At 38.0% G+C, this 23914-nt stretch overlaps 1 protein-coding gene across 11 annotated transcripts in view; it reads left to right on the top strand.

The window, feature by feature from the left end:
* The window catches only part of KLHL20 (kelch like family member 20), a 99263-nt gene that overhangs the window by 4307 nt on the left and 71042 nt on the right, over positions 1-23914 (top strand). For 8 of the 11 annotated variants that reach the window (XM_060296238.2, XM_060296245.2, XM_060296264.2 and 5 more), the window contains one exon: positions 18344-18407. The exons of 1 other annotated variant lie outside the window; for it this stretch is intronic. In XM_060296238.2, coding sequence (XP_060152221.1) covers positions 18344-18407 — 64 coding nt within the window. Of the gene's footprint in view, positions 1-17300; positions 17423-18343; positions 18408-23914 lie in introns of those variants that run through there. 2 more of the 11 variants (XM_030875448.3, XM_030875449.3) reach the window with 2 other exon arrangements.

Raw genomic sequence — 23914 nt, 5'->3', positions numbered from 1 at the left:
ACATAGAAACCAAGGAAATAGTTTCAAAAAAGACTGAAAAAATGACAATGGAATTTGGCACTTAGGAGTAACCTTTGTGGGATCAGTTTTAGTGAAGGGTGGTAGGCAAAATCTAGATTTCAGTGGACTGAGGAATGAATGAGAGAGGTCAGGAAGTAGAACCACTAAGTTTTTTTCTTTTTTTAAAGGCTTTTTTGTTTTTGACTCTCTAAATGCAAGAAATATCTTTATTTTTAATGTACGATAATTTTGGCATTTGTCAGATGTAACATCAGGGTCATCAATTTAACAACTATAATTGGAAATGAGGAAGTGCTGGCTGTAAATATACACTACTCTTTTGAGAAGTTTGACTAAGATGTGGAGGGAGGAGATTGCCCAGAAGTTAAAGGAAAACAAGGTATTAAGGGAGATGTCTTGGCAGGGGGAGGATCACAGAAGCCTGAGTGTATCTATAGGATGATATCAAGGAACTAGTAGAAAGAGAAGATTAAGAAAGGAGATGACAGGTGAAGTAAGATCCTAAAGGAAATTAGAGGGAAAAGGGTTAAGGTATAGATGGGAGGGTTGGCCTCAGAGAGGAGGAACGTGGCTTGGTCCTCTAATTCTGAAATGAAAAAGGTAGCAGTGGTGTGGATACAGATAATTATTCTGGACTATGGTATTGGAAGTTAAAGAAACCAAGCCTGATGGCCTTGAACAAAGTATGCTTAAACTGAGGGAGGAAGAGATGAGTGAGGGGCTTGAAGATTTGGCAAAATAATGTTTAAAAATATTGATGGCAGGGCGCAGTGGTTGAGTGTCCGTCTGCCTATGCAGGGGACACGGGTTCAAGCCCCGGTCTGGGAAGATCCCACATGCCGCGGAGCAGCTAGGCCCATGAGCCATGGCCGCTGAGCCTGTGCGTCTGGAGCCTGTGCTCTGCAACGGGAGAGGCCACAACAGTGAGAGGCCTGCATACTGCAAAAAAAAAAAATGTTGATGGCATTGAAGAGGTGAATGAGGATGAAGACCATGAATTTAAGTGACCCCCAACCTGCAGAGTCAAGTGCTTTTCTCCAGCAATGCTCAGACATCCAGCTTGATCTGAAGTGGGTGTGATGGAAGGATAAAGGTACATGAGGATAAAAAGTTCTGGTGAGAAAATGAACAGTAAAAGGATTAACCTTGTCCAAAGAAAAGTTGGCCCTTTCCCCCCAGCTTCTTGGAGGTAACCTCTAAACCCTTGGTATGTCCTGCCTGTCTTTGTTTACCTGGAGGCCTTGGACCATGCTGCATAGTCTGTGCTAATAATGTGCTTTATGGTGGGGCCGTGGGTCATACAGCATCAGCTCAGCCTCTCGAGCCATCTCTAACATCCCCAATGCAATCAGTGAGCCCAGTTTTGTATTGGCATCTCCTACCATCAGTCTGGTCTACAGAGGAGAGCCACTACTGAACTTATTAGTGATTCTGGGTTCCCTTCTCTCTAGCACCTTCCTTATTACTTTGGTAAATGGTGTATCCTCTGGTCTGTCCCATGGAACATTATTGCCTGGTGAGTTTTCCAGGCTTATATATTTAGTACGTATATCCATTTTAGCATGCTCACTTCTTTGAACTTTTTAATCCCTTGTTCTACTGCCTTCCATGGCAATTCAGGCATCTTTACCTCATTTAGTATGGGCCATCACTATCCATATGTATGAAACCATTCTGACAGCATGTTTACACCATCTCCTGAGATCCTTGCCAGGTTGTTAAATCCTGTATCCCAGGAGAGTGCTTCCAAATTAATTAAACTCCCTTACTCAACTCTGTATTCTATCCCTCTTGATCCAGCACTCTCAGAATTCAGTCCCATGTGTATTCACCCACATCCTGAACTCCTAGGATATAGTCCCTTTTACTCCATCATCATGTGTACCCTCCTGGATCTTGAGCACCTTAACGTATAGTCCCTTTCCTTCATCATCAGGTCCATCACATCCCCAGTGACTTAACTCTAGTTACTGTATTGGCCTGGAAGGTAGAGCTGACCCCGAAAGGGCTCGAGTTGTCCTGCAGAAAGGAGGATCACTAGCCCTAGGGAGGTGGGAGTCATTTCCTTGGCTCAAAGTGTTCATGGACCTTTGGGAATTAAATATGTTAGGTGCATGAACCCAGATATCCCCATTCCATATGTCAAGGTCCCACTTTTTCCTAATTAGCACCACGTCCTTGGCATACCAGACTTGCCAATATTGAGCGTTTAAGCTCCTTTGAGGCTCTGCTACACTTATGATTAAGCCCTGGACCTGGTCCTCAGCTATTCCTGCTCTCCAGTTGCAGAAGATGAGAGCTTCTATATTTGTTACCAGGGAAATCCTTTAGCTTTCATGTTTAGTTTTTAATAACCAATTAATCACTCTCAGTATTTCATTAAATAGCATCAAATAAGCTTAGCAACATCCACCCATATTTCTTCTATATATCTCTAACACCTGATACACTGTACCCACTAGAATAGTTCCTCCCCACCAGTTTGCTAATGGTGAAAGTTTTTAACGTATGCACTGCAATTGCATCAGGGACTATTTATACACTTTCTACTAGAAGTGATGATATCTTCTGCCAGCCTGGCAGCAGGTGATCCAACACCACCATCTTAGTGACTGCTTCTTGACCCACTCCTGGCATTCCTGGCACCAACTGTCATAGTTGGGTGACCCAGGAAGCATATGCTGAGATGGAGTTTGCATGCAGGAAATTTATTAGGGAGTGCTCTCGAGAGCAACACCTGGAAAGAAAGGTAAAGAAACAGGGCACAAGTAGAATCTGGACTGCGATATAGTCTCAACAAAGGACGATGCAGACCATCTGGGGAGCTCTGAAGTTGGGTGGCCCTTCAGAGCTGTCCCAAGATGGGGCAAAGGAGCTGTACCTTGTACCCCTGCGTCAACCAGTTACTGACTGCAGGCTGCCCCAGGAAGGGAGTGAGACCTTGGGCAGGAAGCCCCTCTCTTCCACCAAGGTGCTTCCCAGAAAGGGCTGCCAGCTGAGATCTCTCTGCCACTAGCACTTCTACTGGCTGGTGGATCATGTCCCTCATTCCCCGAAAGATGTCTGACTGGTGCATTACAGGATTCACTATATGCCACCAATTTGTCATACAGTTTGGCCCATTTGTTTTTCAATATTCAGGTATTGCTTTTTTCTCTTCTGATTAAATTTTGTTTTAAAATTGTTAAAGACATTTAAATAAAATGCCTTTAATTTTATTGAAATAAATGTTATTTAATAATATATAATAATAAATAATAAAATAAATTTTTATTTAAATAAAAATGTAACTTGCTTAAATGAATTTTTAGTTATTAAGAACATTTAATAAATAAAAATATAGAATTGAATACTTTCAGAGGAATCTGGCTTCCATCTCTAATTCATCTACCCTGTTCCCTCCTTTCCCCTCTAGCTAACCATTTTTATTCTCAGTTTATCTTTCCATTTTTTTAAAAAAATAAGTAAATACACATATATACACTTGCACATACTTCTACCCCTTTTTAAATCAAACTTAGCATATTGTAAACACTGTTCACTTAGGTTTTGTTACTTAACAATATACCCTGAAGATCATGCTGCGTAAGTATACAGAGATTGTCCTCACTTCTTTTTTTTAGCAGCATAATCCTCATTATGTGGATATCCCATTGCTTATTCAATCAGTCCCCTATTGAGAAGCCTTGGAGTTGTTTCAATTCTTTTGCTCCCACAAAGAATCCTGCAGTTAATAGCCTGGTGCATAATTTTTTTAATTTTTGCAAGTGTTTCTTTAGTGAGTTTGCTGGGATAGTGAGTTTGCTGGGTCAGAGGTAAATGCAAATATAATTTTGCTAAATCTTGCCAAATGCCTCTCCATAGAAGTTCAATCATTTTACACACACACTAGCCATGAATGAGAATGCCTTTTTCCCCACAGTCATGCCAACAAACATGTTGTCCAATTCTGGATTTTTGCCTACCTGATGTCTTAGTACAGCTATAATTTGCATTTATCTTATTATGAATAAGACTGAATATAATTTCAAGTGTTTAAGGGCCATTTCTATTTCTGTGAACTGCCTGTCCATATATTGCCCAAGTATCTATATTATTTGTTGTTTTTCTCCATTTTTTAGAGCCAGGGATGTAATACATTATGAATCCTATATTGCAAATATGTTTTTCCTAATTGTCATTTTCTTACTTCATTTGTAATATTTTTTCCATGGAAATTTTTATGCAGTCAAATTTATCTTTTTGCCTCTAGATTTTGAATCACAGGGAAGTTTTCCTCCACACTTAATAAAAAAATTCATCTGCATTTTCCTGTACTATTTTTGTACTTTCATTATTTGCATTTAAACTTCTGATACATTTGGTTGTTGTGGGATAGAAAGACCCAGCTCCTTTATTCCAACTTGTGAAAACTCTGAGGGGCCATCCCTGCTTCTGAGCTTCCCATAGTGTCTTCAGAGGCCTTTGTTGAGACTGCACTGGGGTTCAACTCCTTATATGGAATGCATTCAATTTTCTCTTTTTCCATAGTATAGTATAATTTATGCAACAGTCCATATATTCCCCACTGATTTGAGATATCACCTTTATCACATGCTAAATGTCCATGTGTTCCGAGGTCTATTTCTGGATTTTCTACCTTGCTTTATTCATCTGTCTGTTCATACACCAAAATCACAGTTTTAATTATAGAGGTTCAGAACATGTTGTAATAATATGTTAGGGTTAGCCCTCCCCTTTGCTGTTTCTACTTTTAGGCTATTTCTGGGTATTCTCATTTGTCTATTCTTTCATATGAACTTTATAATCAACTTATCTAGCTCTGTCAAAACTCTGATATTGATTTACTTGGATTGCATTAAATTTATAAATTAATCTATGGAGCACTGTCATCTCTATGAAACTGAGTCTTCTTCTCCAGTAACATAGGATGTCTTTCTCTTTGCTCAAGCCTACTTTTGTTTCTTTCAGGAGTGTCTTATGGCTCTCCTCATATAGTTTCATATAACTATAATGACTCTTGAATGAGAGTTGTAAAGAATTCAGATTCCATTTTACACATGAGAAAACTGAGGACCAGAATGACCAAGTGATTGATTGAGGTCACAGAGTTAGCACTAGGACTCAGGTCTCCTGGCTCTCATCATGGTGCTCTCCACCCTATAATTCTATGGATGCATCTAGGCAACTAGGAAAATGCTCTTTCATTGTCTGATTTGTACTCATTCCTCCTGTTATGTTCCTGAACTTTCCAAAGCACTTTCCCATTTCACCAGCTTTGTCTCACCCTGCTCTCTCCAGTGAACTCTTGCCAAGATGTCCTTGCCTCTCTGGCTTTTGTGTCTTTGTCTAGAACACTCCTCCATTCCTTCAAACTCTGTCACCTAGTAACTCCCATCATCCTTCATATTCCTACGTAAGAGTCACTCCCTCAAGGAAATCTTTTGTGCTACTTACCTATTGCTGCATAACAAGTTACCCAAAATTTAGTAACTAAAAACACAAACATTTATTATCTCACAATTTTTGTGTATCAGGAATCCAGGCATGGTTTAGCTGGATGCTTCTGCCTCAAGGTGTCTCATGAAGTTGCAGTCAGGCTATCGACAAAGTCTGAAATCTCATCTGAAATCTCAACTGGGAAAAGATTTGCTTCCAACCTCACTCACGTTGCTGATGGCAGGATTCAGTTCCTCGTGGGCTATTGGATTGAGGGCTTCAGTTCCTCACTGAATGTTGGCCAGAGGTCTCTCTCTCTTCATTACCATGAGGATCTCTCCATAGGGCATCTCACAATATGGCAGTTGACTTCCGTCAGAACAAGCAAGTGAGAGAAGACATCCACAACAGAAGCCACAGTCCTTTTGTAAACTAATCCTGGAAGTAACATTCCATCACTTTTAGTATATTCTATTTGTAAGTTACTAGATACAGCTCACAGTCAAAGAAGGAAATTGCATGGGGGCATGAATACCATGAGGCAGAGAACACTGGGGCTATTATGGACTAATTTGTGCCCCACGACCTCCCAATTCACATGTTGAAGCTCTAAGTCTCAATGTGACTGCATTTGAAGATAAGGCCTATAAGGATGTGGGACCCAGAAACCAAATCAGCTGGCACCTTGATCTTGGACTTCCCAGCTTCCAGAACTGTTGTTTAAGCCACCCAGTCTGTGGTATTTTGTCATGGCAGCCTGAACCAAGACAGGAGCCATCTTAGAGACTGTCCATCTCACTACCCCTGATCCTCCAGACCAGATCTGGGCTCCCTACTATATATCTTCTTTAGCATGCTAGAGGTCTCTTTCAGACAATTATCCCAATAGTGATTAAACAATTAGTTGTGTAATTCATGGTTTCATTTTAGAACCCCTGTCTCCTCAAGAATGAAATTCCATAAAACAAGGAACCTTGGGAGTCTTATTTACTGCTAAACCTTGAGTCCAAGCATAATATTTTATACACAGCAAAAAAGATATAATTTCTTTTTTTCTATTTATTGACTTTTTTGTGGTAAAATATACATAGAATTTACCATCTTAACCATTTTTAAGTGTACAATTCAGTGGCATTAAGTAAGTTACAGTGTTGTACAACCATCACCACTGTTCACCTCCAGAACTTATCATCCCAAATAGAAACTCTACACCTATTAAACAATAACTTCCCAGCACCCTCCTTCCAGCACCTGATAACCTCTATTCTAAAAAACAAAGGTGTAATTTCTAATTGAAAGATTATAAGGTAACCTCAGCAGCCCCTGATAACTTGTTTGACTGTTATTACTGCCTCACACCCAATCCAGGTAAAATCTATTTCAGGGATATTTTCAACTAGAAATGCAGGTTTCCCAAGGGCGTAGTCTTACTAGGGGTGACAAAAATCCTTTGGTTGTTGCAAATGTCAGGTTTACTGTATTCATATCTCTAAATGGATGTTTTTAGACTTTGACATAAATAGAAAGGGTTGGTTTACGTTTAATGCTCCACTTTAAAAAGAAAAAGTTAGTAGAAGCACAAATCAGATTGCAGTGGGGTGGAGAATGAATCATAGCTTTATAAAAATAGGAGAGACTACTCTTATCCTGGCCAAGTATTTAAAAACTCAGTCATTGTTTAGCAGCAGTCCTTAACATTTTTATACCCTCCTCATTATAATTTCCTCACGCTGTAGAAGAAGCTAAGGGTCACTTTGAAGACATTTTTCACAACAGACAATTTATAGAAGAGAAATCTGAATATGGGCTACACATGAAAAGACGCCTTGACTGCACTAAGTAATCAGAGAAATGTACATCTAAACTATAGTGAATTACCATTTTATACACATCATATTGGCAAAACAAATTTAAAGTTGGGAAACACCAAGCCTAATGATAATATAGACCAACAAGAACCCTCAGACACTGCTAGTGGGAGAGGCAGCATAGTATTATGGCTGAAAGCATAGACTCTAGAGCCATTTTGCATGGTTTCAAGTCCTGGCTCTGCCTCTTTGGCTTAACTTGACTTTGGGCAAGTTAGTTAATGTCTTGGTGCCACCTGTATGATTGAAATGACAGTAATAATAGTCTCTACCTCAAGAGGACTAGTGTGAGTATTGATGAGTTAATCTAAGAAAAACAGTTAGAAAAATGTCTGGCATGCAGTGTATGCTATGTAAGTATTTGCCAGGAACAGCAGCAGCAGTAGTAGCAGTGGTAGTAGTACTTGCTGTTGTTGTCATATAACCACATTGCAGAGCAATTTGGCTAGTGTAAAGTTGAAGAAATGCATTGCATACAACCTAACAGTTTTATTCCTACTTCATATCCCAAAGAAACTCTTACAGGTGTACACAAGAGACATATACAAGAATTTACACTGTAGAGTTATAATAGGGAAAACTGGAAACAGCCAAAATATCCATCTGTAGGATAATAGTTTTTTTTTAAATCTGTGATATATTCACACAATAGAATACTATACAGCAGTGAAAATAAATAAATTAGAGTAGTGGTTCTCAAACTTTAACATACATTGTAATCACCTGGAGGTCTTATTAAAACACAGATTACCAGCCCTCACCTCCAGAGTTTCTGATTCAGGAGGTCAGTGGTGGGGCTTAAGAATTTCCACTGCTGAGTGATGCTGATGCTGTTGGTCCAGCATCACATTTATAAACCTCTACAATGGAACCTTCATTGATCAATAGGGATAAATCTTAACATATAATGTTGAGGGATAAAAGCAAGTTGCAGGAGAATACATACACTTTGGTATCATTTATATAAATCTTAAAAACATATGCACACACATACACACTACATATAAATATGTAGTAAAAATAAATACAAAGAAAATGCATAGTAATGTTAAAGCAATAACTTTAACTTTGGAATGATGTTTACCTTGTGATGAAAGGAGGATAAAGAATCAAGAAGCTTATATAAGGGGCTTCAGTTATATTTGTGACATTTTATTTCTTAAACTAAGCAGTGGATATAACATGTTTATTATAATATGCTTTATACATTTTAATTTAAAGTGAATTTCTTACAGACAATATATAGTTGTCTTGCTTTTTCTTATCCAATCTGATCATCTCTACCTTTTAAATGGAGTGTTTAGTCAATTTATATTTACTGTGAAATTACTGATATGGTAGGCTTTTAAGTTCACCATCTTGCTATTTGTTTTGTAATTGTGCCATTCACTCTTCATTCCCTTTTTCCTTTTTTTAACCTTCTTTTAGATAAATTTGATATATTTTATTATTCCATTTTGTCTCCTTTGTGGGCTTATTAGCTGTAGCTCTTTGTTTTGTTGGAGTATTTTGTGAATGCTTTAAGGTTTATAGTATACATCTTTAACTACTAAAGTCTACTGTGAAATAAATTATAAGGCTTTCATGTATGTAAATATATAAGAGCCTTACAACGATATACTTCCATTTCCCCCCTCCTCGCCTTTATGTTATGGTTGTCATTCATTTCACTTCTACATATATCATAAACCAAACTATACATTATTATTATTTTTGCTATAAACAGTCATTAATCTTTTAAAGAGATTAAATATAAGAAAATATTCTTTCACATTTACCCACATATTTATCATTTCTGGTAGTTTTTGTTCCTTTATGTAGGTCCAGATTTCTACTGCATATCATTTTCCTTCTGCATGAAAGATTTCCTTTAACATTTCTTGTACTGCAAATCTGCTAGTGATGAGTTCTTTCAGCTTTTTTATGTGTCAAAAAAAATCTTGATTTTGCCTTTGTTTCTTGAAAGACATTTTTGCTGGGTACAGAATTCTAAGTTGACAGGTTTTTTCTTTCAATGCTTTAAAAATACTGCACCAGTCTTCTGATTTGCACTGTTTTCTATTAAAATGTCTATTGTCATTCTTTTTTGTTCCTTTGCATATAATGTGTCTTTTTTCTACTTTTAAGATTTCCTCTTTATTGCTGGTTTTAATTGATTTGATTAAGGTATTCATTGATGTAGTTTGCTTCACATGTCTTGTGCTTCCTGCATCTGTGGAATTATAGTTTTCATGAAATTTTGAAACTTCTCAACCAATATCTCTTAAAATATTTTTTATGCTATCCCACCCCTGTCTCTTCTTCAGGAACTCCAATTACACATATATTAGGCCACTTGAAGTTGTTCCCCAGCTCAATGATGCTTTGTTCATTTTGTTCAGTCTCTTTCTCTGTTACATTTTTGATAGTTTCTATTGCTATGTCTTCAAGTTTACTAATCTTTGCTCCTGCATTGTCTAATTTGTTTTTAATCTGATCCAGTGAATCTTTCATCTCACACATTTTTGCTTCCATATCTAGAAGCTGGAGTCTTTCTCTAATATCTTCTGTGTATCTTCTTAATACGTTCAATCTTTCCTCTACCTCCTTGAAAGTATGGAATATAGTTTTAATAACTCTTTTATTATCTTTGTCTACTAATTTTATCACTTGTGCCATTTCTGTGTCTGTTTCCACTGACTAGCTTTTCTCTTCATTAAGAGTCATATTTTCCTGCTTCTTTGAATGCCTTGTAATTTTTTATTTGATACCAAATATTGTGACTTTTACTTTGTTCAGTGTTGCTTATTTTGGTATTTTTACAAATATTCCTAAACTCTGTTCTGGAATGCAGTTAAACTATTTGAAAACAATTTGTTCTCTCAAGACTTATGCTCAAGTTTTGTTACAAAATATCAGAGCAATCTTTAATCTAGGGATAATTTTGTCCCACTACTGAGGCTACACTCTTCTAAGAATTTTACCCTATGTCCTGTGAATTATGGAATTTTTCACTCTGACTGGTGAGAATAATCCCACCCCTATGTACATTCCACAGATTGTTCCTTCTAATCCTAGCGTTTTCCCAGGCCTCAGGTAGTGTCTTCACTTGTACATATTGATCGGTACTCAGATTAAGATTCAAGAGGGGGAACATCCCTGGCAGCCCAGTGGTTAAGACTGCACCTTCCAATGCAGGGGGTGTGGATTCAATCCCTGGTCAGGAGCTAAGATCCCACATGCCTCGTGGCTAAAAAAATCAAAACATAAAACAGAAGCAATATTGTAACAAATTCAATAAAGACTTTAAAACGGTCCGCATCAAAAAAATCTTAAAAAAAAAAAAGATTGAAGGGGGTCCCACCTTAAAACTTACATAATGTTATATGTCAATTACATCTCAATAAAGTTGGGAAAACAAAGATTCAAGATAAATACTCTGAAGCTGTCTGGAACTCTCCATGTAGCTCTTTCCTCTTTGGTACTCTGCCCTGAAAGCTTGGGTTGCCTTAGTCTGCCCAGACTCCTAAATTTGTCTCATCAATTGAAGGAGATTGTCAGGCTCTGCCTGGATTCTCCTTTCCTGATCTGTGGCCAAATCTCCAAGAAAGAATCTGGGACAATCATAAGCTTCACTTCGCTTGTGTCCACTCTCAGTGTTCATATTCTGTGCTGCCTGAAACTATTATTTCATATATTTTCTCCAGTTTTTAGTTGTTCTTGGTGGGAGGGGAAATTCAGTCCCTGTTACTCCATCTTTCTTTTTTTTAAGAAACATTTTTATATCTTAATTATTTCATAGTCATTTCATCCTCTTCTGTGAGTCACTGAGCTTTCCCTTAAATTTTTCATTTAAAAATCTAGGTAATTGGGGCTTCCCTGGTGGCGCAGTGGTTGAGAGTCCACCTGCCGATTCAGGGGACACGGGTTCGTGCCCCGGTTCGGGAAGATCCCACATGCTGCAGAGCGGCTGGGCCCGTGAGCCATGGCCGCTGAGCCTGCGCGTCCGGAGCCTGTGCTCCGCAATGGGAGAGGCCACAACAGTGAGAGGCCCGCGTATTGTAAAAAAAAAAAAGAAAGAAAAAAATCTAGGTAATTGCATTTGTTGAACATCTATGATGTTCCAGGTACTTCCTAAGTACTTCACATGTATCATGACATTTATTCTTCATAAGTCAAGACAGCACATCATCATTAACTTTCTTCTTGGACCAGGATAAGACATGACCTTGACTAGGTATTATTTGGGGCATGTATATTCTGGTGTTTAAAATATATATTTTTTGATAGCATTGAAAGGGTTCCACCTGGCAGAAGTTTGAGCACACTCTAAACACTTATTAGGTGTATTTCCTACGTAGATTCTTCAGTGATTATTGTGATTTTTTTCTTTATCGATGAAGTTTTTTCATAGTTTTTACAATGGTATGGTTTATTTTTCATGTATATATATGTGTGTGTCTGTATATACACACACACACATATTTAAATACATATAAATATGTACAGATTCTCATGTGAACTCTCTATTCAACATGGAGATCTGAATTGTGCATGAGGCCTTTGCCTTAGGATTTGCATTTAAATGGGCTCCGTCAAACTGCAATGTATAGGAGAAAATTTCTCACACATCCTATGTTGGTAGGGTTATGATTCCATACCTGCTTTACTCTGACTAACAGGATGGCCCACAGTGCATTATGAAAAACAAACAAACAAACAGAATTAGCCCAGTTCTTTTAGGAATTCTCCTTCACTTTTATGTATAGAAAAGTCTGCATGGGTGGCTCCTCCTTGAGCCTTGAGGGAATCTGACATATCCAAGTAAGTAAATTCTCTAAATTTAATGTCTCAGATTACGATCAGCTACTCAGGATTATACAAATCCCTGGGGCTCTAACCCAGGGCTATAATCAGATGTATCATGATGTCATGAAAAACTCAGATTTGTAGCTGTCCTTGGCAAAGAATTTCTCACCCTTACTCTTTATCTGCAGTCTTGAGAAACTGGTATCTGACTAAAACTCATCTAAGGGGATTTACTATGTTTTTCCTCAGAAATATGCTCACAGCATGCTTAGAGTTCTACTTTTTTTAAATCTTCTATTTCTTCACATCTGGGAATAGCTCTAAAGTCTGCCTCCATTTTTATGGACCTTAGTTTCTGGTTACCTTATAAGCCATTAAAATTAGTTTAAATGGTACCTATTTGTAAGTGGTTAGTGTTGCTTAAATGTTAGATTGCTCCTCTACCACAAAATAAACCCATTTTGTGAAATAACTTTGTTTTTCCTTAGCTAATGACTTATTCATCATATGACTGGAGGGTTAGTAGGAGGCAGGGAACAGATTTGAAATTCTAAACTAAGTTGGTCACTTTCTCCTTAATGAAAGCAATGGGACTCTGGAGGCAATCACATCACGTGCCTTCACTCTACTCAGTTCTCTCTGGTGACCTAAATGGGAAGGAAATCCAAAAAAGAGGGAATATGTGTATACGTATAGCTGATTCATTTTGCTGTACAGTAGAAACTAACACAACATTGTAAAGAACTATACTCCATTAAAAATTTTTAAAAAAGAAAAAAAATAAATGCAGAGGGTTCACAGTATACTGAAGGCATACACAGCACTCAGATTTAGAACCTCTGAATTAGGTGCTGACTAGTCTTATAGATTTTGATAGGCTTTAATTTAATCATGAGTCTAAATTTTATCCTGTGGATAACTGAGAGTCTATATTATATTTTAAACAAGGATGGAATACGATTATAGTTTTCAAAGAGCATGATTAAAGCAAGTCATTTAAAGGAGGTTCAAACATTAACATATTTGCCATTTAAACAGTAACAATCTGCCTACAATTCATATATATATATATATTATATATATTTTAAAGACATTTAAAGTTTTCGCTCCTTAATTTCTAAAAGTTATTTTTGTGGGGTTTTTTAAATTGAGGTATAATTGACATATAACGTTATATTCATTTCAGGTCTACAGAATAACTATTTGATATTTGTATTTATTACAAAATGATCGCCATAGTAAGTCTAATTAACATTTATCACTATACATAGTTACAAAATATTTTTTCTTGAGATGTGAACTTTTAAGATCTACTCTCTTAGCAACTTTCAAATATGCAATACAGCATTATAAACTACAGTCACCATGTTGTACATTACATCCCCATGACATACTTATTTTATAATGGAAGCTTGTACCTTTTGACCTACTTCACCCATTTCACACACCTCCTGCCTTCGCAACCATCAGTCTGTTCTCTGTATCTATGAGCTTGTTTTTTGTTTGCTTGTATAAATGAAATCATATGGTATTTTTCTCTGTCTGACTTATTTCACTTAGCATAATACCCTCAAGGTCCATCCATGTTGTCACAAATGGATAAAATGTCATTATTTTTTATGGCTGAATAATATTCCATTATATATATAACATTTTCTTTATCCATTCATCCATTGATGGACACTTAGGTTGTTTCCATATTTTGGCTATTGTAAATAATGGTCCAATTAACTTGGGGGTATATATATCTTTTCGAGTTAGTGTTTTCATTTTCTTCAGATAAATACTCAGAAGTAGAATTTCTGTATCATATGGTAGTTCTATTTTTAATTTTTTTAGGAACCTCCATACTGTTTTCCATAGTGGTTGCACTAGTTTACATTCCCCCCAACAGTACACAAAATTCCCTTTTCTCCACATCTTCACCAACACTTATTTCTTGTCTTTTTGAGAATAGCCATTCTAAAAGATGTGAGATGATATCTCATTATGGTCTTGATTTGCATTTCCCTGATGATTAGTGATGCTGAGCAACTTTTCATGTGCCCATTGGCCATCTGTATGTCTTCTTTGGAAAAATGTGTATCCAGGTCATCTGCCCATTTTTAAATTAGATTGATTTTTGTTTGTTTGTTTTTTGCCAGTAAGTTGTATGAGTTCTTTATATATTTTGGATATTAACCCCTTATCAGATATATGTGTTGCAAATATTTTCTCCCATTTAGTAGGTTGCCTTTTCATTTTGTGCAGAAGAGTTTCTTACAATTCATATGACAAATTTTTTAATTATAAGATGAGGGGGAGTGACATTAGATTGATTTTATTTAACTCTATACTTTATCACTTACTAGTTTAATGCTAACTAGCTGCAGAATCTTAAGTCAGTCATTTAACACATATGTACCTCAACGTCCTCATCTATAGAGTGGGGATAATCTCTCTCTCCTAGTGTTTTGTTTTTAAGGCTATTTTTTGTAGAATTTGTGGTGATTATTATCTAATAGTTCCTATAGTACTATGAATATTGTAAAATTATTTTCCATTTTACAGAGGAGTTTATATAAGCACAAGTTGGGTTGCTTACACAAGATATCCAAGTTCATGGATTTTAAATCATAGATTTAAATTAAATCTACATAAAACCAACCACATACCCCTCCTGATATCCTAAAACTCCCTAGGATTTCCTATCCCCAACTCAAAACTCACTGCTTTCTGGCTTAGTCTTATTATTTTGCACCTGAAGTCAACCTTAAATTCCCAAATGAGAAAGTAAAGAGTGAGAGCTATCTTAGTGCCTATATTTGGTTCCTTTATAAGTCATTAACATACTCTGGGACTAATGATTAGCTATGGACGGCAGTTATTTTAGATTATAGCCATTAATTAATTGTATGATTGAATTCTACCAAGGAAAAATTTCTTTTTTAAAGTCCCCAATTTAATCAAATAAAATCTGCCTTTATTTTCCATCAGCCATAGCAAGAACAGTTCTGGAAATATTGATCTGTATTCTTTCTCACATGTGACTGTCCCTATAGTTAATATGGAACTTCCACATTTTCCTCCTCTAATTTTCAAGGTTTTGAATTTAGGATCAACTCTTAAACCTAAACTGAGCTGAAATATCTCCAAATACCTTCCATAGAATTTAAAATAAAATCTGAACTTCTTACAATATCCTACAAGACAATATATGATCTTGTTCTCGCCTATCTTTCTTACCTCATATCTAATATTATTTCTAGTCACAGTGGCTTTTTTTAAGTTCCTTGAATAGGATGAGCTTATTTATGTCTCAGGTCATTTCCCTTTGCTATTCACTCTGCTTGAAACACTCTTCTCCCAGCTTTCCACCTGGATTGCTTCTCCCTCACCTTTCAGATATCAACCCACCTTTTCAGAGAGCACTTACCTGATCATGCTAGTTAAAGCAGCCTCTCCTTTCCCTAAATAGTCACTCTCCATAACATCACCTGTTTAGCTCCTTCCTAGATAGCATTTGCCACTGACCAAAATTATTTTACTTATTTGTTTACTTGTTTATTTTGTCTATATCCTTTTACACAAACTATTATGCTTTTGGCTGCAATTAATAGAAACCCCCAACTCACTTATTGGAAATTTATTATCTCACATAACTACAAGTCCAGCAATAGGGAAGTGTCCGGGCAAGGGAGAATGAGTAGTTTAAAAACTACATTCAAGAACCCCAATTCTTTCAGTCTCTCTGTTCTACCATCCTTATTGTCTAGCTTCATTCTCCTCTGCCTTCCCTCATAGTTGCAAAACAGTTGTGGTCTTCCAGGTGTCTCATCCAGGCACAACAATGGCCAAAGGGAAAAGATGCTATTTCTTCCTGCATCTCTTCTAAAAATGCTAGGAAATCCTACCCCACAGTCCCCATTAGATTTCCTCTGATTTCTCATTAGTCGGTATTGGTTATTTGCATGGAGATGGTTTAGACCAATTACTCATAATGAAAAAGTTGTTCGAAAGTCAACCATCATAACCACATAAATGATCACTAGAGCTTCAGGATGGTGTCTATCTTGTTCACGACTGTATTTCCAAAGCCTAGCATGGTACTTGGCATGCAATAAGTGCTCAGTTGAGTCCATTTAAAGAAAGAGGAGAGAAAACTGACATTTGTTGAATGCCTACTAAGTGCCAGACACACATGATCTTCATTATAATTGACTTCTCTCAACAATTGTATAAAAAGAGTATTATTTCCCTTTTATACAAAAGAAACTAATGCCTAAGAGATTAAGAAATTTGACCAAGGTCACAAATCTGGTGAATCACAGGACTAGGATTTGAAACTATCGGTGTCTGGATGTAAAGACCATGCATTTCCTACTACAAGCTAATTAACAAAATGCATTCTTTCCCTTTCAGACACAACTGCAAAAATCTGTGTAGATTCCATGTGAAGAACAGATAAAGAAAATCTGGTTACGTTCATGCTCAGCCTATAATAGTTATCAGGAAACCAGCAACAGTCTTTCACTGATATTACTGAAATTGTATCCCCCACCCTATCACTTGTTTGTTTTCTAAACATATAGTGAAAATTAGGTGGCTGTGTGCTATGGGAAAATCAGGCAAAGGACAAACTGACAAAGATTTTTTTTTTTCTCAGTAATACTAAAGTGAGTTCAGAGAAGTGTTTGGTGAAGTGTCTCTTGTAGAATACTAAGTGAAAGGGAAGCTGACATAGCCTTAAAATCCTGAGTAAAACCCTGGTGTCTTGAAAGCTAAACAGGGAAATCTGGAGCCTAATAGATATATATCGACTGCATGTACGCATGTGTCAATCATTCAATCCACAATAAGGGAAAAGATTGCGCCAACAGGAAACGCACCAGCTACAAATAAATCAAAATTCCTGGCTTTCCGTGACTCCTCCCATCTTTCTATTGGCTTCTGATGGGGAGAAGAAAGAAGCCTTCAGTATTTAAATATTGCCAGTTCAGCGGTGAACTAGCACAGTGGTCACCGTGGGGATACAAGGAACTGGTAACGAGGACTGGCAGTCTTTGAAGGGACCTAAGCCCCCAACAAAGGGCGCATCTACTTCCTTATCTGCGCCGGAACCTCTTGGCAGAGTACGTGGGTTCCAGAGGGAACGATTTAGAAACAGGACTACTTCCTGCTGCTGAAGTGGGGCGGGGGGTGTGGGGGAAATAAGCTCGAGGAGCGGCATCCTCCTTGCGCTACCCGAGGCAGAGAAGAGGCCAGAGAGGAGGCGGCGGGCGGAGGAGGCAGAGGAGCCTACTGCAGAGAAGAAAGTGTCGGAGCCGGTAGGTTAGCAGCCTTAGAGCAGGGGACAGTGGACAGCACCCAGGACTCGCTTTGCAAATCTGTGGTCCCAAGTTGCCGAGCTGCCCATTGGGTAGGGGCCGTGCGTCTCCCGCCGCCTGTCAGTCGGCACCAGGAAGGGACTGTTGGGGGACTGGGGCTGGGCCTTGCGGGGCACCAGACTGCGCTCGAGCTGGCTGACAGCCCTACCCCGGAGCCAGGGGAGCCGCTGGGCCGTTCTGCCTGAGGGCGTGGGGTTCCGCACCCTGGACAACTTCCCTAGACAGGGGTTGGAATTTGTGGGGAAGGAAGTGGATATCGTGAGTCCCACTTAACCCTCGGGACCTAGCGAAATCTTGCCAAGTGGGTGGTGGACATTGTTTCGGGAATTGAGGGAAGGGCTTGTAAAGAGAATGTTAGTCTGGAGCCATAGTTTCTCTACCCTGTTTTATCTGCCCGGGCTATCGAAAGTGGAGTTGTTTGTACTTAAAGGCAAGTGACTACTCCTACTCCTGTCCCTTCGGGACAACTCAACAGCTTTCAGATCCGTTGTTAAACCAGCGTGTTCCCTATCCGATCTATCATGTTAGTACTGCTATGGGTATCTGGTGAATACTCTGTAGATATACTTGATAGGTCAAAGTTAAATGTCTCCAAAGCACTTTTTGAAGAGAGACAAGACTAACCTAGCAGTCGGGACTATTTAGCGCACTTACCCTCACATTCACATAGAATCTTTTTAGCATTCAGAGTAAAGATGGTCATCTTAAAGGTACTAGGTAAGGGTTATGATTGTGCATCTGCAAAAGGCCTGTCGTATAATAGGATATAAAGTTCTTTATCACTGAACGAAATTATTGTATAGAGATTGTTATCGGAAAGATAAGAAATAGTTTTTAAGTACTGCTTTTCTATTGTCTTAGGTTCGGCTTTAGAGTGTGGTGAAGGGTACTTTTCATGTTGCATGGAAGGAAAGCCAATGCGCAGGTAGGCATTTAGGAAGAAAACCTTCGGTTTCACTAAATGCAATTCACATAATAATCCAGGGCTTCATTTAAAAAAAATTTTAAACGTTTTCAAATCTTACCAAATTCTGCTTGTAACTAATGATTCTTGTTCTAAAATAAATCAAAAGTAGTATCAGGAATTAATAGCTTTTTAAATAGAATAAGATATAAAACTTAAATTGCTAAAGAGTGCTGTGAGTTTTATGTAGTTAACACTTCAGTTTTCCTTTTTGCATGGTAATTTTTTGTGGTAATCACTAAGTGTACTGTGATACTGTATGGGTTTATTATAGTCTTCAACCATAGAATGTAGAGGGTTCTGTTGCCACATAAGACTAATGATTGCTTATAATACGCTGTACTGAATGTCTAATTATGGTTTTGGTTATTTCATTGATGTTCATTAATACATTTGTTCTATTAATTAAAATAGCTGCATTGCAGGGAAGTTTGGTCGAGGACTAAAAAAGATATTGGACATAACTTAGTCCATAGAAAAATAGAACAGTGTGTGGGAAAACATAGACAATTCTCCTAACCCTAGAATTTAGAAATTTGGTAATGCTTTTTCTCAATCTGTTCCAACAAATAGGACTCAAATCCTTATTGAAAATCAGCCCACTTCTATTTCTTCATTTGTAAAACTCATTTTACATTTATTGAACTGTATTTAATCATTTTTGTTTAACATCAAAGATAAATAGCTCTGGTAGACCCTTTTAAGAGAAGAAGCATTTTGTGATGGGGGATGACTTAGAACCAGGAGGAAGAACCAGAATATAAATGTTTTTTCCAAATCAGTTATCTGATTGCCCTTGACCTGTTCACCTTCTTTGTGCCCCAGTTTACTTCTGTAATGTGTCTGACCAGGTATTGGGAATTAATGAATGCTTGCAAGTGCTTTGAGATCGCCAGATGAAAAGATGTTATGGATACAACAAATACCATTATCTTATTTGTGTCTGACTCTAAAGTAGGAATAATATTTGACTGAAAGTACATGAAGAAATTAACAACACATATATTAAATGCTTCATCACTTCAACTTCTAACATGATTGCAAGAACCACTGATTGCTTCTCATCCTCAGCTGCCATAAATGTCATATCTTATGTAATTGTTTAATATGAGCTTATTATTTTTCAAAAAGAGAAGGCACAGCATAAGAATGTTTTTGGTTTATCAGTAATTTCTGTATAAAATATTTGCTTAATCACTCATACCTACCCTTTTTTTTCTTGCTTTTTTTATATAATATTGCCAGTTGTTTAAACATATTGGAGAATTCTGATGCCATTAATTGTTAAGTTACAGTTCTTTTTTCATCACCATCACTTGGCCAGAGCCTGGCCTACCACTGCTCTCTGGTTTTACTTTTACCTGCTACCTATGTTAAGTCTTGGTCACACCCTTTCCTTGTTGGGCTGTCATTCTTGCTGCTGCAACCCAGAAAGCAGTCTCTGGAAAGTAATGTTGGGTTTATACCTACCAGCTATTGGAGAAGCTTTGAATGAGAAATAACTGTTTATATTGAGATTATTTGAATACATGTTTGTTCTCACTACTAGAGTGTGAGCTCTTTGAGTGTCATATGTCTTCTGTATCTTTGTATCCCTGGCACCTAATGATCACTGAATAATCGTTTGAATGACTGAACAGCTGAACCGTATCTACAGACTTTTCCCGTGAGGGGGGAAAAACTATGAACAAGAAAAGATTGAAAATTGCTGTTAGGGTATTCCAGTGCTTAATCATAAAGCTTTATGAAACTGATTGGCATTTTATTAGTAAAGCTTCATTGCATTCATTTATTTAACTACCTATTATGGGTAAATGCTACAAAATTTAAAAGCTAAGATATTCAATGAAAAGTAAGTCTCCCAATGCTGACCCTAGCTCCCAATTTTCCTCTCCAGAGGAACCACCTGAAAGCAGTTTCTTATGCATTTTTCAGTATTGTAATGCATATACAAGCATATATAGAATATCTCCCCTTTTTAAAAAACACTAATGTTTACACATCATGCGCAGTCTTCTGTATCTTTCTTTTTTCACTTCACACATTATCTTGTAGATATGACAAATACATAGACCCACCTTATTCTTTTTAATAGTTACATAGTATTTTATTATCTGTAAGTACCATAGTTAACCAGTCCCTTTGAGAGACGTTTATTTCAAACGGTTTGCTGTTACAACCAATTCTGCAGTGAATATCCTTGTATGTGGCTTTTGCCCAGTTGTGTAAGTATAGGATAAATTCTTAGATGTAAAATTGCCCAAAGAGTATGTGCATTTCAAGATTTTGGTTAATATTAACATATTCCTCTCCTTAGAGATTATACCAGTCTGAAGTCTCACCAACAGTGTGCCCGTCTCCCAAGATACTATTTTTTAATCATTGATTTAATTTAGAGATACTAAAACATTTTGCAATGTAATTCTTCCATCTTTTCTTAAATATACAAATAGGAAACTGAGCCTGATTTTATTAGGAATTGGTTTATTCACTCACCAAACATTTATATAGTACTTGTTCTATGCCTGTATACTGTACGTATACAGATGAAGTGATGGAAAGACATGTAAACAGGTACCATAATACGACATGAACAGGACTTTATTTTTTTTGGCTGCGTTGGGTCTTTGTTGCTGCACATGGGCTTTCTCTAGTTGCGGCAAGCGGGGGCTACTCTTCATTGTGGTGCGCGGGCTTCTCATTGCGGTGGCTTCTCTTGTTGCGGAGCACAGGGTGTAGGCGAGTGGGCTTCAGTAGTTGTGGTGCACGGGCTCAGTAGTTGTGGCTTGCGGGCTGTAGAGCACAGGCTCACTAGTGTGGCACACGGGCTTAGTTGCTCCGCAGCATGTGGGATCTTCCCAGACCAGGAGATTGAAACCGTGTCCTCTGCATTGGCAGGCGGGTTCTTAACCACTGTGCCACCAGGGAAGTCCCATGAACAGCATTTTAGTAGAGATGTAAGCCTGTGCTCTGTGGAGATGAGGAAAGCTCACCTTCACAGAGGTGGTGATATTTGAGCTGCATCTTTTAGAAAGAATAAGAATTTGCTTTAAAGAATGTGCTTTAAGGGATAAGAATTAAAGAAGGGAGATAATAAAGACACCATAAACAGTAGGAACAGCTGTGCCAAAAACAAAAACGAAAACACAAAAAGACACCAAGACCTGGAAGTGTATAACATGTATGGAATGGTAAGTATATCTGGAGTGTAGAGTATATGAGGGAGGAAGAAGGGGAAACAAGGGGGGAAAATCATGGAAAATGAGGCTATAACCATGGGAAAGAGTTCAACTTTACCCTTTAGGTATTTAAGAGCCAATGGATGTTGTTATACAAATCAGATTTGGTTTTGGGGCTGATATTTAAGAAGATAGGATGTAGACCAGAAAGAGGGAAAAAATAATGGCAAAAAATACTAATTTAAAGGAGTTGTAGTAGTTTAGATGAAAGCTGATGAGGCCCTGAAGTAGATCAATGGCAGTGGGGATTGAGAGAAGAGGATGGAATTAAGAGTTTAATAGTAAAATCAAAAGGATTTGGTGAATATAGAGTGAGGAAAAGGTAACGATATAAATGACTCCAAAGATCTTAGCTTGGGAAACTAGGTGCTGCCATAATGAGATCAAAAATACAGGAAGAGGGGCTTCCCTGGTGGTGCAGTGATTGAGGGTCCGCCTGCCGATGCAGGGGACGCGGGTTCATGCCCCAGTCATGGAGGATCCCAAATGCTGCGGAGCGGCTGGGCCCGTAGGCCATGGCCGCTGGGCCTGCGCGTCCGGAGCCTGTGTTCCGCAACGGGAGAGGCCACAACAGTGAGAGGCCCACGTACCGCAAAAAAAAAACCCCAAAAAACGGGAAGAGGAACAGGTTTTACTAAGCCAAGAATAGATTCTCTTTTGTATTCTTTAAGATTATTATGTCTAGGAAACAGCCAGGTAGAGATAGCCATCATGTAATTGGACTATGGATCTGGGGCAGAAGAATGGTTTGGGCTGGAGAGAAAAAAAAAATTGTGAGTCATCAGTATGCAGAAGATTCTTGAAGTTGTAGGTGTGAATGAGGGTAGAACAGAAAAGGAAGATGCCAAAAGCAAAATCCTAGGGAGTACCAGGGGTGTTTAAGGTGGGGCCTAAGATGAAAACCCATTGAAGATTCATAAATGGGTAAGAAGCTTTAGGTTCTTTGGGTTTTGTTTTATTTAATTGTGTCTAGAGATTTTTTTGATAACGTTCACTCATGGTGAAGATCACAGATGAGCTCCTTGAGTTCAACATCAAAAGACAAATCCTATTCAGATCTCTTGTCTTTAGAATTTCCAGTTTATTCTACTTAGTCTAAAATGTATGCTTTAAAATAGTAGTATAAGGAGACTTCCCTAGTGGCGCAGTGGTTAAGAATCCACGTGCCAATGCAGGGGACACGGGTTCGATTCCTGGTCTGGGAAGATCTTACATGCCGCGGAGCAGCTAAGCCTGTGTGCCACAACTACTGAGCCCACAAGCTGCAACTACTGAAGCCTGTGTGCCTAGAGCCCGTGCTCTGCAACAAGAGAAGCCACCGCAATGGGAAGCCCACACACCGCAACTAGAGAAAGCCCATGCGCAGCAATGAAGACCCAACTCAGCCAAAATATAAATTAATTAATTTAAAAAAATAATAATATAAGATACACCTGCTTGATTTGGCTCTTTCTTGGTGTGCCATGCCAAGTTGGCTTACTCAACACCTCTCCTTTCTTTCCTCCTTCTACTATATAGACACAAGAAAAAAATATTATACTTGATATGTTTAATATTCTTTGCATTTGGGGTTGGCTGTGTAACACAGTGCTGCCAATGAAATGTCAGTGGAAGTTGCTGAGAGGTATCCTAGGAAGACTTGCTTTCCTGACATAAAGGGAGACCAGCTTGTTTGCATGGCCAATTGCCCTTTCTCCATCTTACCTTAATTGCTGGGCCAAGGCACCCAATGCTGACCCTCATTTCGTCCAATAAACAGTGATGCCTTAAGGCTGAAGTATTCATGACCTACTTTCAGATTAAGGAATTAACTGCCTGGCTTTCTGGTGTGGTAGGGAATGTACTGCCTAGTGGATGCTCTTCTAATAAGCCTCACTGGCACTTTGAGATGTTATTTCTGTTTTAAGGATTTGTATGCTCAAATCTCTAGCTCTCCCTATTCGTGTGTGCTTAGGACTTTAAATGAGGGTCAACTCAGCTGAATCTTTTAAGAGCAGGCTGTTAATTTCCAAATTAAAACAAATGTTTGAAGTATAAAGGGAGAGATGCTCATTTGGTAGATAAGGAGCACAATTCCAATCTAAGGAAAGATTCTGCAGGTCTTTGGACTAAGAGATAAAACTTGATTATAAATGCTTTAGAAGGCTATGTTTTTCTAAACTTTTTATTGTGTTTGATTTCAAATTATCATAGCCACTTATAGAACATGATTCTTTCCTCAATTAAGAC

The sequence above is a fragment of the Globicephala melas genome, chromosome 1, assembly GCF_963455315.2.
Source record: "Globicephala melas chromosome 1, mGloMel1.2, whole genome shotgun sequence".
NCBI lineage: Eukaryota > Metazoa > Chordata > Mammalia > Artiodactyla > Delphinidae > Globicephala > Globicephala melas.
The sequence above is the reverse complement of the archived record's forward strand: the minus strand, read 5'-3'. Positions and strand labels throughout refer to the sequence as shown.